Raw genomic sequence first — 16,958 nt, 5'->3', positions numbered from 1 at the left:
CATACATATTTTATAGATAGAACTTCCTTCTGAATAGATCCTTTATGTAAATTGATGAAATTCATTTAAATAGTGGCGAGTTAAAGAAAATTTCTAAACTTCACTTTGGAACATAAATGCGATTGGTGGAGATGACTTCCGGTTTGCAAACAAGCAGGGCTGGATAGCAAACCATCTTCCTGTGGCGGGAGGAGGAGAGCGATTGTCCTCTCCTTTACAAGGTTCACAAACAAGACATTTATGTTTACAAAACCAAATGCATCAATGTTTAGGACAGTGTATGACAGGGCAGGACGGTCACAGCTTCACAGAAAGGATGAGGCTTCAACATCCCCTGATCATAAAGAGGAGCCGCGTCATCAGCCTAGATCCAGAGTTTGAGAAACAGGGTTGTTGGCAATAACGGAGTCAAAAACATTTCATGAATCTTTGGTAAAAAACAAAAATGGTTCACTAAATGTACAGCTGTGGTTCACAAAGCAAAATAGGATTAGTATCACTTTAGGGTTATGAACTAGAAAACTGGTTGCATAACCCAAAAGCTTCAACACATGGATATTTATCAGCTATGGTTCCCAACAGGGTTCACAATTTTTTTTTTTTTTAAAGTTAGAAAACAATTTCTAAACTGAAAAATCAATTAAAAAACCAACAATATGAAACATTATGGCTGAGACATGAGAACCAAAAAACAATGAAATTGCCAAGTGCTGGGATGCTTGCAGGTAGCCATGCGCTTTATAAATCCTTAAACCTAAACCTAATTATGGTTATAAGCAATGATGGACCCGAACACCCAAGATGAAAATTAAATAGAAATACGCATATATCTAACAGCGCTAGGGTGTGGGTAGTGCTGATACCAATGATAAATGTGTTTGTGTTTTCCATTTTATGTCCGTACTATGTTTTATTATACATGCCACATGTTATATGCCATTTCTCATATGGGTCTGGTGGTTCATTAGACTAATGCACCCTCTCCAGAAACTTGTGTTTGACTTCACGGTTGCAAGCTCAAATCCCAGTGGGTCCACAAGCCTTTGATCCTACAGAGGTAAATACAATAAGTACCACTGGTTTGGGTAATAATAAACACCTGTTATTCAGTGCTATGATTCCCAATGCATGAACGGGTCTTCACAAATAGATGTGCTGTTAGGGAAGCTTTGCAGTATGGCAGTGAATCCTTTACTAACCTTTCAGGAGAGCCCGGAGGATAGCGACATCCACTTCCTGTGCACCTCCCTGGTCCTCTCTGAAGATGGTGAGCAGCTGGCTCATGCGCACAATGTCCTGGATCTGGAAAGTAATGCAAAAATGTTGGAATGAGCCCTAATGTGCACACTGTCACAGATTGAGACGATCAACCATAAATAATTGCTGGGATTTAAAGGAGCTGTTGATGTTGAATAAATATCCTGTTCACCTCATATATTATGACAGCTTTCCTGCCTTCCTGACTCGCTCATGCGGGACGGTGGCAGAGATGAAAATCCCTCCTCATCTTGCTGGAGCAGCAAGGTTTCTCCCTGAAATTTACATGCTGAACATGGTGGCAACATGCTTCCGTAAGGAGCGAGTGCTATGTCATTGCATGACACAGATTGTAACCACATATTTTCATGCAGCAAGCACCATGTAGGTACATGATGAACATATCCAGAGAGTTCCACAGGCCTGGAGCTCATCATGGTAAGGATTCTTACCCTGAAGATTGCCCTTCAATAACATGGTTGGATGTTTTGAATTGTGGTACCCTAGGGACCTTGCAGATGGAGACAGTTTGCTTGGACACTCACCAGGGGTACCTGGCGACTAGTTTCCACCATGGATTCCCTTTTTGTTATCAGCTTTTCATTTTTCAAACTTTCCCAGAAAACGAAAAGGGCCTCGGTTAGGAAGGAAGATACCTTAGGTGTTGCCGATAAAACAGGTTGCTCTTGACCTCAGGATTTTTCCAGGAAACTGTTAGACCTGTCCGTCTTAGGGTGGTCTTCTCCAACGCCTTTGTCTACTTATCTCATCATTTTTGCTGAAGTTCGTTTTTGTTGGACTAGGGTCTCTGTGTCTCACTGCTAACCATTTCTAAAGTGCTTGTGCTCACTTCCCTAAACATGGTTTGAATGGCAGATACCTAATTGCCATATTTAGTTCACTTACAAGTCATTTGTAGAGTGGTATACCCTATACCACTGCCTGTAAATTAAATGGTACCCAATGCCCTGCAGCACTTATTCTGCCACCCACCTAAGTAGCACTCAAAAACATGCCCCAGACCTTCCATTGCAGCATGAATGCAATGTTACACTATCATGCCGACCTAGCATTAAAACCCCCTTGCCAAGCCTTAAACTTCCCTTTTATTATACATAGGTGTCCTAAGGTAAGCCCTAGGTAGCCCACAGGGCCTGGTGCTATGTAATTAAAAGGTTGGACATGTACTTTTAGGTTTTACATACCTGGTCGTGAAAAACTCCTAAATTTGTTTTTCACTACTCTGAGGCCTATCTCTCATTAGGATAACAATGGGTATTCCTTATTACATTTAATAAGCTGCAATTCATAATTGGGAGCAGGTTGATATATCCTGTTTGGTAGCAAGGACTTTGCAATGATAAATCCTCTTTTATGGAAAAGTCAGATTTTTCATTACAATTTTGGAAATGTCACTTTTAGAAAGTATACATGTTCCTGCCCTTTTATGCATACAGTCTGTCTTGGGTCGCTTGACTGGGTGTAGCTGAAAGACTGAATTCCTTCCAGACAGGCACACTATAGAGGGATTAGGGGGTGCCTCAATGGGCAATCCGCTGGCAGGATGAGAGGGTGGAGCTGAGCACAACCTGTGCTGTGCCTTCACACAAAGGGCCCAACAACCCTTTTTTGTCACTACACTCAGCTTCGAGCCAGGCTTCACCAGAGAAGTGGTGTCTGACAGGGGCATCAACTTCATGTCTGCGTATAAGAAGTCAATGTAGAAGGAGCGTGGAGTTACTTACAAGTTTTCTACACCCTACAATCCTCAAACAAATGGGCTTGTAGAAAGTTTCAAAACGTCCCTGCAGGGCATGATTATGGGCCTGCCTGAGTGAATGAGGCTGAAGTGGGATGTCCTCTTGCCATTTTGCTCTTTGCCTACAAGAAGGTGCCACATAAGGGGGTTAGAGTCAGCCCCTTTGTAACTCTATATCGATATCCTGTTAGCGGACCTCTTAGTCTGGTTAAAGAGGGTGGGAGCAAGTTGCCAAGAAACCCCCCAGGATATAGTTAGCAACATGCTAGCCTTCAGAAACCAGATGGCCAAATTCTGTGAGAAAGCTTCTGAGAACTTGGATGCTAGCCAGGAAGTTATGGAGGGGTGGTATGACCAGACGGCAACCCTTGTGGAATTTCAACCTGAGCCCAAAATGCCGGTAATGGAGCCTGGGGAGCCCAGGACCTTCAAAGACTGTTGGACTGGACCTGATTAGATAGTTGTGAGGAAGGGGGAGGCCACCTACCTGGTGGACCTCAAGACCCCCAGGCGCCCCTTAACTGTCCTAAATATCAACTGTCTCAAGCCACACTATGACATGTCTGAGTTCACCATTCTGCTGGTGATAGCTGAAGGAGAGTAATCCTCCCTCCGTCCTCCTGTCATCAAAGTAGAGAGATGGATCAGTGTAGGGTGTCAACTTCTCCCCTACCTTGACCCCAGAAAAGCAGACAGACTATCTCCATTTGTTGGGACAGTTTGCCTCACTATTTTCCCTCACTCCTGGACTTACACATCTTTGTACTCTTGATATTGACACCGGAGACAGCCACCCAGTCAAACAAAATATACTGACTGTTTAATAAAGTGACGGCCAGCATCAAAGAGGAGGTCTCTAAGATGTTAGAGCTAGGGGTGATTGAGCACTCCAGTAACCCCCGATCAGCAAATTGCTGATGGTACCAAAAGCTGCCCCACCAGGCAATGCCCTAGAAGTCCTGTCCTGTGTGGACTACAGAGTGCTCAGCTCAGTTATTAAAACTGAAGCTCACCACATCCCCAGGGCAGATGAGCTCATTGATAGATTAGTAGCAGCCAAGTTCCAAGGCACTTCTGATTAACTTCAAGGTTCTGGCAGATTGCCCTAAGTGAAGGGACTAAAAAGAGGTCAGCCTTTTCACCTCCAGAGAGCGACTTTCATTTCAAAGTGAAGCCCTTTGGAACGAAAAATGCCCCTGCCACCTTCCAGAGGTAGGTGAACCAGGTCCTTGCTGGTACGGAGGCCTTCAGAGCCTCTTACTATGAGGACATAGCTGCCTTCGCTAGCAAATTGAGGAACCACTTCTTTCAACTGCATGAAGTGCTTCAGGCCCTTTTAAACTCTGGTCTGACTATCAAGGCCAGTAGGTGCGAGCTAGGGCAGGAGACTGTGGTGTACCTGGTACGCCTGGTGGCCGGGGGTAATGTGCAGCCCTCCAGGTTAAGAGACCATTTGGGCCTGGAAGCCCCCAAAAACTCAAAATTCGGCGCAATTTTTCTTGGCCCTCACAGGTTAATATAGGAGGTTTATCAAGGTATATGGCACCTATGTTGCTCCCCCTTGATGGAACGGACTATCAAGAAGCAGCCCAGAAAGGTGATCTGGGCCGAAGCTTACCGGAAAGCAGGTCTTCCTCGATCAGGTCATATGCACAGCCCTTGTGCTCAACACACCTGGCTTTTCCAAAGAGTTTATAGTTTCGGCAGAGGGAAGCAAAATCCTCGCCTCCACGTCATTAATAGAATTGAAAATTCTTGATGCGTTTTATAAAAAAAGGTGTTTGGGGTGGAAGTAAAACATGCATCTAGTGTACTTGGCCTCACACAGAGGAAAGTAAAACATGCATGCAGTGTACTTGGCCTCACACAGAGTTGAAAGTAAAACAAGCATCTAGTGTACTAAGCCTCAAGCTCACTGGCGGATGTAAGACAAGCATCTGGTGTACTAGGCCTCACACGGAGTGGTGGAAGCAAAACAAGTACCACCTCTGGGTAGGGAGCCCTTGGAGCGATGGAACAATGCTGCGCATCCAGCTTTGGGCTGCATCTCTTGAGCGGTAAACGTAAAGCACACTCCGAATGCCCGCCTCTGGAACGGCCGCACTTTGTGTGATGCTCCTAAATGTCCATCCAGCTGTAGAGGGTGGGGGGGGGGGGGGTCTCACCTTCTTCGTCCAGGCGATAATCTGCTCTTCACTGAAGGTATCCGGAAAGAGACTGTGCAGCTTCTCCTTGATCAAGGCGACTGTGATTTTTGAAGGATTCATATCAGCCACCTGAGCTATGACGTCAGCAACACGCCCTGAGCCCTCCACAATCACACATGGCGTGTTGTTCATCATGGAGCTGTGAACAGTCTGAAATGAAGCAAAATGTGGCTTTTAGGAAGAGAGACACTGCAACGGGCACACACACTCCAAGCAAAAGACTTGGTTTCATTACTTAACCTAGCCCCAAAGCCTATTACTACCAAACGGGGAAGAAGGCGTCCCCATTTCGTCCCTCATCCCAATCTTTCCAGGACATTGTGGCACAAGTGCCTGGCCGCACCATCCCTTCTGCTTCAGTCCCTGCTCTTCCAGACTACGACCAGCCCCCTCTTTCCATTCCTATCTAGAAATATCTACAGCAAGATCAACCCACGGAGAATGACTCACGCCAGCTTCTCAAACCCCATGGCTGTTTAGAGTTAGAACAGCAGACATTCTGTGCTCACACAGCACAACATGACCCTCCACCCTGGCAGCCCAGGGTGCAGTACAGCGGTGAGACCAAGATCATGGGTAGAAAGAGGTACAGCAGGGGGGCACATGATCATGTGAAGTGCAGCAGGGGAGCACAGGATCATGAGCAGCAAGAGGTACAATATGATGTGCAGCAGGGGAGCACAGGATCATGAGCAGCAAGAGGTACAATATGAAGTGCAGCAGGGGAGAACAGGATAATGTGCAGCAAGAGGTACAATATGATGTGCAGCAGGGGAGCACAGGATCATGAGCAGCAAGAGGTACAATATGAAGTGCAGCAGGGGAGCACAGGATCATGAGCAGCAAGAGGTACAATATGAAGTGCAGCAGGGGAGAACAGGATAATGTGCAGCAAGAGGTACAATATGATGTGCAGCAGGGGAGCACAGGATCATGAGCAGCAAGAGGTACAATATGAAGTGCAGCAGGGGAGCACAGGATCCTGTGTAGCAAGAGGTTCAATATTAAGTGCAGCAGGGGAGCAAAGGATCATGTGCAGCAAGAGGTACAATATGAAGTGCAGCAGGGGAGCACAGGATCATGTGCAGCAAGAGGTACAATATGAAGTGCAGCAGGGGAGCACAGGATCGTGCAGCAAGAGGTACAATATGAAGTGCAGCAGGGGAGCAGCAGGGGAGCACAGGATCATGTGCAGCAAGAGGTACAATATGAAGTGCAGCAGGGGAGCAGCAGGGGAGCACAGGATCATGTGCAGCAAGAGGTACAATATGAAGTGCAGCAGGGGAGCACAGGATCATGTGCAACAAGAGGTACAATATGAAGTGCAGCAGGGGAGCACAGGATCATGTGCAGCAAGAGGTACAATATGAAGTGCAGCAGGGGAGCACAGGATCATGTGCAGCAAGAGGTACAATATGAAGTGCAGCAGGGGAGCACAGGATCATGTGCAACAAGAGGTACAATGTGAAGTGCAGCAGGGGAGCACAGTATCCTGTGCAGTAAGAGGTTCAATATGCAGTGCAGCAGGGGAGCAAAGGATCATGTGCAGCAAGAGGTACAATATGAAGTGCAGCAGGGGAGCGCAGGATCCTGTGCAGCAAGAGGTACAATATGAAGTGCAGCAGGGAGGGGAGCACAGGATCATGTGTAGCAAGAGGTACAATATGAAGTGAAGCAGGGGAGCGCAGGATCCTGTGCAGCAAGAGGTACAATATGAAGTGCAGCAGGGGAGCACAGGATCATGTGCAGCAAGAGGTACAATAAGAAGTTCACCAGGGGAGCACAGGATAATGTGCAGCAAGAGGTACAATATGAAGTGCAGCAGGGGAGCACAGGATCATGTGCAGCAAGAGGTACAATATGAAGCGCTGCAGGGGAGCAGCAGGGGAGCACAGGATCATGTGCAGCAAGAGGTACAATATGAAGTGCAGCAGGGGAGCATAGGATCATGTGCAACAAGAGGTACAATGTGAAGTGCAGCAGGAGAGCACAGTATCCTGTGCAGCAAGAGGTTCAATATGCAGTGCAGCAGGGGAGCACAGGATCATGTGCAGCAAGAGGTACAATATGAAGTGCAGCAGGGGAGCACAGGATCATGTGCAGCAAGAGGTACAATATGAAGTGCAGCAGGGAAGCACGATCCTGTGCAGCAAGAGGTTCAATATGAAGTGCAGCAGGGGAGCACAGGATCATGTGCAGCAAGAGGTACAATATTAAGTGCAGCAAGGGAGCTCAGGGTGGAGGGCAGCAAGAGGTACAATAAGAAGTTAACCAGGGGAGCACAGGATCATGTGCAGCAAGAGGTACAATATGAAGCGCTGCAGGGGAGCAGCAGGGGAGCACAGGATCATGTGCAGCAAGAGGTACAATATAAAGTGCAGCAGGGGAGCACAGGATCATGTGCAGCAAGAGGTACAATGTGAAGTGCAGCAGGGGAGCAGCAGGGGAGCACAGGATCATGAGCAGCAAGAGGTACAATATGAAGTGCAGCAGGGGAGCACAGGATCATGTGCAGCAAGAGGTTCAATATGAAGTGCAGCAGGGGAGCAAAGGATCATGTGCAGCAAGAGGTAAAATATGAAGTGCAGCAGGGGAGCACAGTATCCTGTGCAGCAAGAGGTACAATTTGAAGTGCAGCAGGGGAGCACAGGCTCATGAGCAGCAAGAGGTACAATATGAAGTGCAGCAGGGGAGCACAGGATCCTGTGCAGCAAGAGGTACAATATGAAGTGCAGCAGGGGAGCACAGGATAATTTTTTTTTTTTTTAAGACCAACGGTCCCAAACTTTTTTTAGTTTCACAGATGAGTTAAGCAGTAGTCATACAGTGTCATAACAATGAATCATTACTACAAACGGTACTTGGCTATCAGCACAAAATGACATGTCAATTATATACGAGTGAAAATAAACAGTAGCCAGTGGAGATGCATTAGTTCACAAGTGGCGGTGCTAGGAAATGTCTCGTGCCGCAGTGCTCGCGGCTCGTAGCACTGCACAAGGGCCAGGGTGTTCAAGGAATCCAACAGTCATTGTATTAAGTTGTGTTCCCTGTTTAGCACAGTAGTGGGCTAGGGCAGGATCATATCCCCCGTCGTCATGTGGGTCGCTGGGTGTCCGCCTCCTGTACATGGAAGCATCCAGCTGGCATTGTGTGATACGAAAATGGGGAGGGGGGATCGAGTATTAGCGCGCGTACAGCATCAACAATCTCTGCGTCAACCAAAAGATATAACTGGGAATTAAAAGAAGAGTGGGAGGGAGAAACATTTCAACAACTGTTGGACTAGTATGTGTGTGTGTGGTAGTGTATCTAGATCCCTAGCCGTGTGTGGTGCACCCTGTGTGGGTTGCGCAGGGGCGGGGGTAATTGAGGATGTGGTGTCGCTGCGGCTGCAGGGTGGAGGAGGGGGGGAGGCAGAGGGGGGGAGGCAGGGGGGGGGGGAGGGCAGCGGCGGGGAGCGGCAGGGGACATCTCTCGTTGTGCAAGATCTCAGCAGTCAGGGCAGGCGGCGGGGGGGGGAAGGAGGGGGGCGTGGTAGCGGGGGGTGTAAATTCCGTGCCCTACATGGACAGCAATGAACTGGGCCCTTTCTATTCCGCGCCGAGTTGGCATTCTATACCGGCCTGGGCGCACGCCCGATGGTACGCGATCAGGGTAGTGTCCCAGTCTTGGGCGATCGGGTATTTCCGTAGGCCAGCGGTCTCCTCCCTGTGTAGTGACACTCTCCGCACAGGCCCAGTTGCCAAAAGAGCCACGCCAGTCCGCAGGGCACAGTGGCGTGGCGCTTTTCCACCGTTTCGTGATGAGGCGCTTAGCCGTAATGAGGCCTAAGTCCCAAAAGCGTGCCCGCAGCTTGGTCTGCTTGGTTCTCTTGTAGAGTCCCAGTAGGCATACTTCCCACGTCCTGGGGAGAGTTTCGCCTGTAGCCGCCGTCAGCGTGCCAGTGACCGCTGACCAGTACGAGGCGAGGTGGGCGCAATTCCAGAGTGCGTGAAGGAAGTCTGAGTCTAGGAGGCCACATCTGGGACACGCCGACGAAGTGAGTCCAAAATAGCGATTCAGTTTGTCAGGAGACAAATACGCTCGGTGAACGATATAATATTGGATGGTTTGAAATCGCGCGTTGCGGGGAACATTTCTAGCGCCCGCTAATATCGCGACCCACTGTTTGTCCGTCCAGCCGGAGCCCCGGTCGGTCGTCCACTTCTCCCTCAGTCTTTGGGAGGAGAATTGGGTATGGGTGTGTAGTGCCTGTGCCAGCCAGTGCACTATATGAGACCCATTGCCCATCACGTGTAGGTACTGGATGAGTAGATGAGTGGGTGGTTCTTGGCTCATGTCACCCCATGCCTTCGTCAGCTCATGGAGGAGTCTGGCGTGTGCCAGGAATTGACCCACTGGTAGCTCGTTATCTGTGGCCAGGGTCTCGAAGGGCAGCAGCTCTCTGTCGCTATATAGGCCGCTCAGGTCGTCTAGGTCTACCGCAGTCCAGCTGCGTAGCTCAGTCGAGGACAGTATGCCCGTGCCTAAGGGAGTCCCTAGTAGAGGTAGGTTCGGAGCATAGGGCATTGTACCTTTGGTGAGTCTGAGGGCCCGTGCAAAGCACAGCGCCACAAGGACTTGTGTGGGGTGTCGCCCCTGCGTTAGGGGGTGGAAGAGTGTTAGCACCTGTACGGGGGACAGGGTGGTGTCGGCCGTGGCCGTGTCCATCAGGTTCTTGCCGCTCAGCCAGTAAGCGACCCATTGTAGCTGGGCTGCTAAGTAATATAGCTCCTGATTGGGGACTGCTAAGCCTCCAGCATCCGTGGCAGCATATAAGGTCTTTAATGCTACCCGGGGCCTCCCTTTGTTCCAAATGAGGCGCCTGGTGAGAGTTTCCAGTCCTCTGAATATGTGCGCTGGCACATACACTGGCAGGTTAGCATAATAATAAAGGAGCCGGGGGAGCATTATCATTTTGGTCAGCGCCACTCTGGCCGGCACATTCAGGGAGTTCCAGAACGTGACCTGGGCCGTGAGCGAGGATATAGCTCTCACTAGGTTACCCTCCAGGAGATCCACGGGGTCTCGATATATCAAGATCCCTAGGTACCTGAATACCGTCGGGTGCCCCCGGAGCGTCTCCCCCATCATGTGCACCTCACATTGCGGCATCTCGCTACTGAATGCATAGGATCCCGATTTGGCCCAGTTAACGCGGAGCCCCGACATATCTCCGAATGTACGGAAGATGTCCGCGATTGCCTCGGGTATACGCGTGAGGTCTCTGATATACAGCAGTAAATCGTCGGCATACAGAGACACCGAGTGTACGCCGTCCGCTAGCGGGATGCCCCACGTGGCGCCGGAGGTGCGGAGCAGTTCCGCCAATGGCTCCATCGCCAGGGCGAATATCATAGGGGAGAGGGGGCAGCCCTGCCTGGTACCTCGCCCTATGCGGATCCTGTCCGAGAACAACCGTCCAGTCCGGACGCGTACCTCGGGCGCCTGATAGAGGAGCCCCACCATCTGGATATAGGCTTTGCCTAGTTCGTATTTCTCGAGGACTCTGAGGAGATACGGCCATTCCACCGAGTCAAACGCTTTTTCCAGATCGAGCACGATGCACCCTGAACGTGGCCAGGTGGGGGTTGCATACCGTTGGATCTTAAAAAAACGGCGTAGATTGTAGGACGTGCTCCGGGTGGGTACAAATCCATTTTGATCAGCGTGTACCAGCGTGGGGACTAGCGGTGCAAGTCTCCGAGCTAGCGTCGCGGCCAATATTTTGTAATCGGTGTTGAGGAGTGCCAATGGTCTGTATGAGCAAAGTTCGGTCGCTTCTCTACCCGGTTTCAGCAGAGAGACCACATTAGCTTCGTTAAGGGACGCCGGGAGCTCAGCATCTTCCAATGCCGCCTTATACATTCTCAGCAGTTCCGGTATTAACACCAGTGAGTAGGCTTTATAGAATTCCGCCGGGAGCCCGTCAGGGCCCGGTGCTTTGCTATTGGAAAGGGAGAAAATCACTTCCCGTAATTCCTCACCGGTGAGCGCAGCGCTCAACTCAGTCTGGTGGGCAGCAGTAGCTGTTGGGAGCCGTAGAGTCGTTAGATAGTCCACAATCTCCACCACAGTGGCCCGCAGCCGTGAGCTATACAGGGACTTGTAATGTGACGTGAACGCCTCATGGATCTGCGTCTGGGTGTAGACCTCGACGCCCTGGGTCGTGCGGATCAACAGGACTGACGCGGATTGCGTGTCCTGCCGTATCAGCCACGACAGCAGCCTGCCAGGTTTGTCCCCCGCGTTGTGAGTGCGCGCGGAGTGGGCTGCAAAGTTAATGTTCTTTAGGCGCTCCAGCAATACAGCGTGATCCGTCCTGGCCGAAATCAGTTGGGAATAGTCGCCCCCCGTCGCCTCCCGCTCTTTATCTAGTAGCGCCTCCTCCGCCTTTATCAGATCCCTCTCCACCTGACCTCGTAGGCCCGCCTGCACACCGAGGCAGCCTCCCTGGGTAACCGCCTTGAAGGCGTCCCACTCGACTCTCGGTGAGGAGGTTGAGTCGTTGTTGTCTTCGAAATATTGTATGATTCTCCTGGACATCTCCTCCCGGAATGGTGTGTCGAGTAGGAGGTCCGGTTGCAAGCGCCATGTGGGTACAGGCGGACGCGGGCGCCGCCATCCATAGACCAGTGTGTGCGGGTTATGGTCCGAGTGCGTCCGTCCCAGATAGTCTGCGTCAGTCATGTAGGAAATCAGGTCGCGGGACAGCATGTATCGATCCAACCTAACATGTAGGGAATGGGCTCCCGAGTAATAGGAATACAACCGGGCGGTGGGATTTCTGACTCGCCAGGCATAGTGTAAGTTCCATTGTGTTGCCCAATCAAGTAGGGCCCTGGAAGTTGCTTGCGCTGGGGCGATCACTGCTGGGGGGGACGAGCGGTCAAGGGAAACATCTAGTACGCAGTTGTAATCCCCGCCCACCATCAAGGGTATGCCTGGCCAGGGCGCAATTACTGCTGACAAGCGCGTGAAGAATTTCCCCTGCTCTACATTAGGTGCGTATATGGAGGCTATGACAATCTGTTGCCCGTCTAGCCTGCCCTGTATGAAGACGTAGCGTCCCTCAGTGTCGATATTGCTGTGTGTTAGTGCGAATGGAACCCCGGGTCTAACCCAGATCAGGGTCCTCCGTGCGAACGCTGAAAAGGTCGTGGCGAATATCTGCCCCCTCCACCTACGGCGAAGTGCGGCTACCTCAGCGGCGACCAGGTGAGTCTCCTGTAGTAGTGCAATCTGGACCTGATGTCGCCTAAAGTATGAGTACACCTGGTATCTACGTGAGGGTGTGTGCATGCCCCTGACATTCCAGGTACAAAATTTAACCGTAGCCATCACAGTGTGCATCGTGTCCAAGCACCCGCTCCTCCCCCCCCCCCCCCAACCCCCAGCCCGCCCCACCCACACACGCGCAGCAGCCGCGAACTGTGACCATTGTTTCCCCTCGCCCACTCTCGCAGACCCAGGGATGCACGTTGTAACAATTCAATGTCCACACTAGTCTCAAAAGGAAGAACTTTAACAGAAACATAATACCAAAAGGGCAACAACAGAACAAGTTGCCGCCCAAACGCTCTATCGAGCTCAATCAATCCGTGAGTTCAATGGGGGGATGACGAAGCTCAGCACTTGGGTGAAACAAGGTAGTTCAAGTTGCCAAGAGAGCTGTGGCGGCTCCCCACCACGGGCAGTGGGTCAAGGGGCACCAAAAGTCAGTGGCAGTGTCCGCAGACAGGTCAGAGTTCCCAATGTCACTGGTCTCGGACAGTCCACCCCAGGGGGGGGGGGGGTCCCATCTGCCATACCCTCAGGGGGGACACTCACCTCTGGGGGTCTGTCCACCCCTCCAGATGCTCGTTCCCGGTGATGTGCCAATGGGACCGCTCCGGCTCTTCTCGGTGTCACGGCAGGTCCGTGACGGGTCGGTAGGTGGGGGGATCAGGAGTGGAGCCCAGAGCCCGGAGATGGGGCTGAACGTAGCTGCCGTGGTTCCCAGTAGTGCCGATGTGGACCTCCGGACGAGTCAGCCTTGGAAGTGATCAAACTGTTCCAAGATGCCAATTGCAATGGCCTAGCCCGGGCTAGGCTGAGCGGGGTTGCTTATACTATCTGATCCGATGTTTGGGGTGTGACATCCGGCAGGCCCTCTGTGTTCGAGTCATCTGGCAGTCCGTACATGAAGTCGTCGTCTTCGCTCCCGCGTGATCTTGGGCTTGCGTTGGAGATCAGGATGGGCGATTGTGATCCACTGATCTCAGCTGCTATTCGGATGGCCTCCTGCTGTTCAGTTTGTATTTGCTCTGGAGTGGGTCCGATTTCTGCGTCCGTGGTTGGCGACCCGGCCCTCGAGGCGTGTCGTTGTCTCCGCCTGCGGGTACCTCGATTTCGGCGCTGCTCCTTCGGCGCGGGTACGTGGTTCGCATCTACTCTGAATCTAGCCAGGCCGCCGCCGCCTCTGGAGTATCGAAGAAGTGGGTTTTGTCCCGTGCCACCACTCTGAGACGTGCTGGGAACAGCAAGGAGTACTTGAGAGCCAGGCATCTGAGCCGTTGTTTCACCTCGAGGAACGATTGATGCCGACGCTGGACTTGTATGGTGTAATCAGGGAAGAACATCACCTTGGCGTTGTCAACCTGTATGTCCGATAGTTTCCGCGTTTCGCGGAGAATGGCGTCCCGGTCACGGTAGTTCAGCACTCGCATAAGCATTGGCCTCGGGTTGGAGCCCTCCGGGGGTGGACGGGATGGTACCCTGTGCGCTCTTTCCACCACAAAATGTGGAGACCGTGTGCCTTCTGGTAGGAGCTCTCTGAGCCAGGTCTCCATATGTTCCGCCGTCTCCCTCCGTTCCCATCGCTCCGGCAGGCCCACTATGCGTACATTGTTTCTTCTGGCCCGTCCTTCAGCATCCTCCGCCCTGTCCTCGAGGAACTCCACCCGGTTGAGTAGGTCACGGACGTGTTTATCTGTCTGCGTCAGCTTGGGTGTGGTCTCCGCCATCGTTTGTTCCAAGGCCGTGGTGCGGTCGGACAGTTTCTTGTGGTCCGCTCGAAGGAGCGTCAGGTCCACAGCCACCTTATCGATCCTGTTCTCTAGTGACGTACGGGTTAGCTGCATGGATTCCTCCAGGCGTTCCATGGCCGCCAGCATGGTGTCCAGTTTGGAGGCGGTTTGGTCAGTCTCTGCGTTCTTCACCATCTTTCCTTTGCTCAGTGTCCCACCGGTGCCGGACTTTGCGCTGGTCCCCCCCCTGACATGTGGGTGGTCGTCACGGGTAGGTAGCCGATTGGGCAGGCTCTCGCGGTGAACACTGTTGGGGCCTGTGCGCACGGGTCTCTCCCCGTCAGGCCGTAAGATCCGCCCGTGCCGGGTGGCGTGCGGGATTCTGGACGCCACCAAGCGATGTGCGGGGCACCGTGGAGTTCAGTACCGGGTTGGCTGGAGTGGAGAATGCGGGGCTGTTCTGGGTACTCACCCGCGTGGGCCTGGGTAGGCCCCTTGGTATAGGGCTGATTGTTAGATGGGCCGTCGCAACGTGGCCGCAGTTCGTGTGTCGTGCGGGCCGGGCTCCTCGGTGCTGGACGGGTCCGGCATTGACCAGTGGCTATATCTGAACAGCGGGTGGGTACTGGTGTCCAGGAGGTGGGGCCACACAGCTGCCGTCGCTGGTCGTTCAGGCCCAGGGGCGATGTCACCAGTGCGGGTCTCTAAACAGTGGAGCACGATCGTCCTCCGGCGTCCGCTAATTTTGGCGGGAAGTCCCCAGCGCCGGCAGGCAAGGCGGGTCAGTGGCACAGGGCGCCGCGGGTCAGAGTGGCGTGCCTACTTGCCGCCTCCGGGATCCCTGCGCTGCGGGTTCGCCGGGGGTACCGGGCGTTGTGGTACGGTCTCTTCCCCCTTGCTGGGCCAGTGTCGAGGCAGTGGGCAAGTGTGAGGGCCCAGGGGGCAGAGTGGGCTAGCCCTCGCTGTAGCCTGCCGGGAGCCAGGGGGCAACACAGTCCAAATGGGCCCCCAGATGTCCGAGTGCAACCCTTCTCTGGTGCTCACAGGGCCTGGCAGGATGCCTCCAGTGTCGGTTGGGTGGGCCGATTTCACCGCCTGTTGCGAGCCAGGGTGGTATGCCTTACTTTTGTGACTGGGGCCCCTGCGCAGCTGGAGTGCTGGTGGGCAGCCGGCGTTGCGGCGCGATCTCCTTCCCCCACTTGGTTGCGCCGGGGAGTGCACACGTGTTGCGGCCTACCTCGATGGGCTGGATCCCCGGTCTCGGGTGGATGGGGCCGCCGACCGGAAGTGAGCCCTGGGCGGGCAGGTGCCGCGGCAGTCGACGGTCGGAGGGTCAGGTACTCCGATCCTTCCGAAAATTTCGGTGATGGCTGATCAGGTCCCCGGGTGCACTCGGTTCGAGTTTGGGCCCGATTGCTCTAGAAATGGAGGAGAAATAGCCCGTGGAAGGGGAGCTTCGCTCGGAGCTCAGCCCGGGCACGTCCTCTCACATCGCGTACTTGGCCACTCCCCCCGGGAGCACAGGATCATGTGCAGCAAGAGGTACAATATGAAGTGCAGCAGGGGAGCACAGTATCCTGTGCAGCAAGAGGTACAATTTGAAGTGCAGCAGGGGAGCACAGGATCATGTGCAGCAAGAGGTACAATATGAAGTGAAGCAGGGGAGCGCAGGATCCTGTGCAGCAAGAGGTACAATATGAAGTGCAGCAGGGGAGCACAGGATCATGTGCAGCAAGAGGTACAATAAGAAGTTCACCAGGGGAGCACAGGATAATGTGCAGCAAGAGGTACAATATGAAGTGCAGCAGGGGAGCACAGGATCCTGTGCAGCAAGAGGTACAATTTGAAGTGCAGCAGGGGAGCACAGGATCATGTGCAGCAAGAGGTACAATATGAAGTACAGCAGGGTAGCACAGGATCCTGTGCAGCAAGAGTCACCATTTGAAGTGCAGCAGGGAAGCAGCAGAGGCGCACAAGATCATGTGCAGCAATAGGTACAATATGAGGTGCAGCAGGGGAGCACAGGATCATGTGCAGCAAGAGGTGCAATATGAAGTGCAACAGGGTAGCACAGGATCATGTGCAGCAAGAGGTACAATATGAAGTGCAGCAGGGGAGCACAGGATCGTGCAGTAAGAGATTCAAAACGAAGTGCAGCACCAGAGCTCAGCGTGTTGTACAGAAGTGGAACACAGGCTGACGCGAAGCAGGGGGGCACATGGTAACATGCAGAAGAAAAAAAGAGTATGAAGTGCAGCAGGGGAGCACAGTGTGCAGTGGAGCACAGTGTTATGTGCCGCAAGGGAGCATAGCTGAGTGCATCAGAAGAGCATAAAATTATGTGCATAAAAAAGGCACAAGATTAAGCACAGAAGAGGTCAGATGGGGATGTGTTCACAAGGACTATGGGGTATTGTGCCCTAGTAATGCAAAAAGAACAATTGGGTGTTGTATTTGAGGAGAGCACACAGTGATGTACAGTTCATTTGCAAAGACTGGTGCACTTTAAGGTGGCTCCTGGTAATCTGCAGGAAGGGACCCAGGCAGCTGCATAGAGGATGATTATGGCGATATTGAAAAGGAAACCCATGACTTATTTCTGGTTAGCGTCATTTGGTATGCTGGAATTGCTAATCATATACCTATAATGGTAAAAGCAATCCTACACAGTCCCCAATGCCATGT

General features: G+C 52.4%; 1 protein-coding gene across 1 annotated transcript in view; it reads right to left on the bottom strand.

Moving 5' to 3' along the window:
- The window catches only part of LOC147660770 (transient receptor potential cation channel subfamily M member 2-like), a 979,384-nt gene that overhangs the window by 844,705 nt on the left and 117,721 nt on the right, over positions 1-16,958 (bottom strand). Inside the window, exons 9-10 of the mRNA XM_086951478.1 lie at positions 5,182-5,373; positions 1,200-1,302 (exon numbers count right to left, since the gene is read on the bottom strand). Coding sequence (XP_086807604.1) covers positions 1,200-1,302; positions 5,182-5,373 — 295 coding nt within the window. The remainder of the gene's footprint in view (positions 1-1,199; positions 1,303-5,181; positions 5,374-16,958) is intronic.

This window comes from Lissotriton vulgaris, unplaced genomic scaffold, assembly GCF_964263255.1.
Source record: "Lissotriton vulgaris unplaced genomic scaffold, aLisVul1.2 SCAFFOLD_262, whole genome shotgun sequence".
Lineage (NCBI taxonomy): Eukaryota > Metazoa > Chordata > Amphibia > Caudata > Salamandridae > Lissotriton > Lissotriton vulgaris.
Note: the sequence above shows the minus strand (reverse complement) of the source record. Positions and strands in the feature narration are given on the sequence as shown.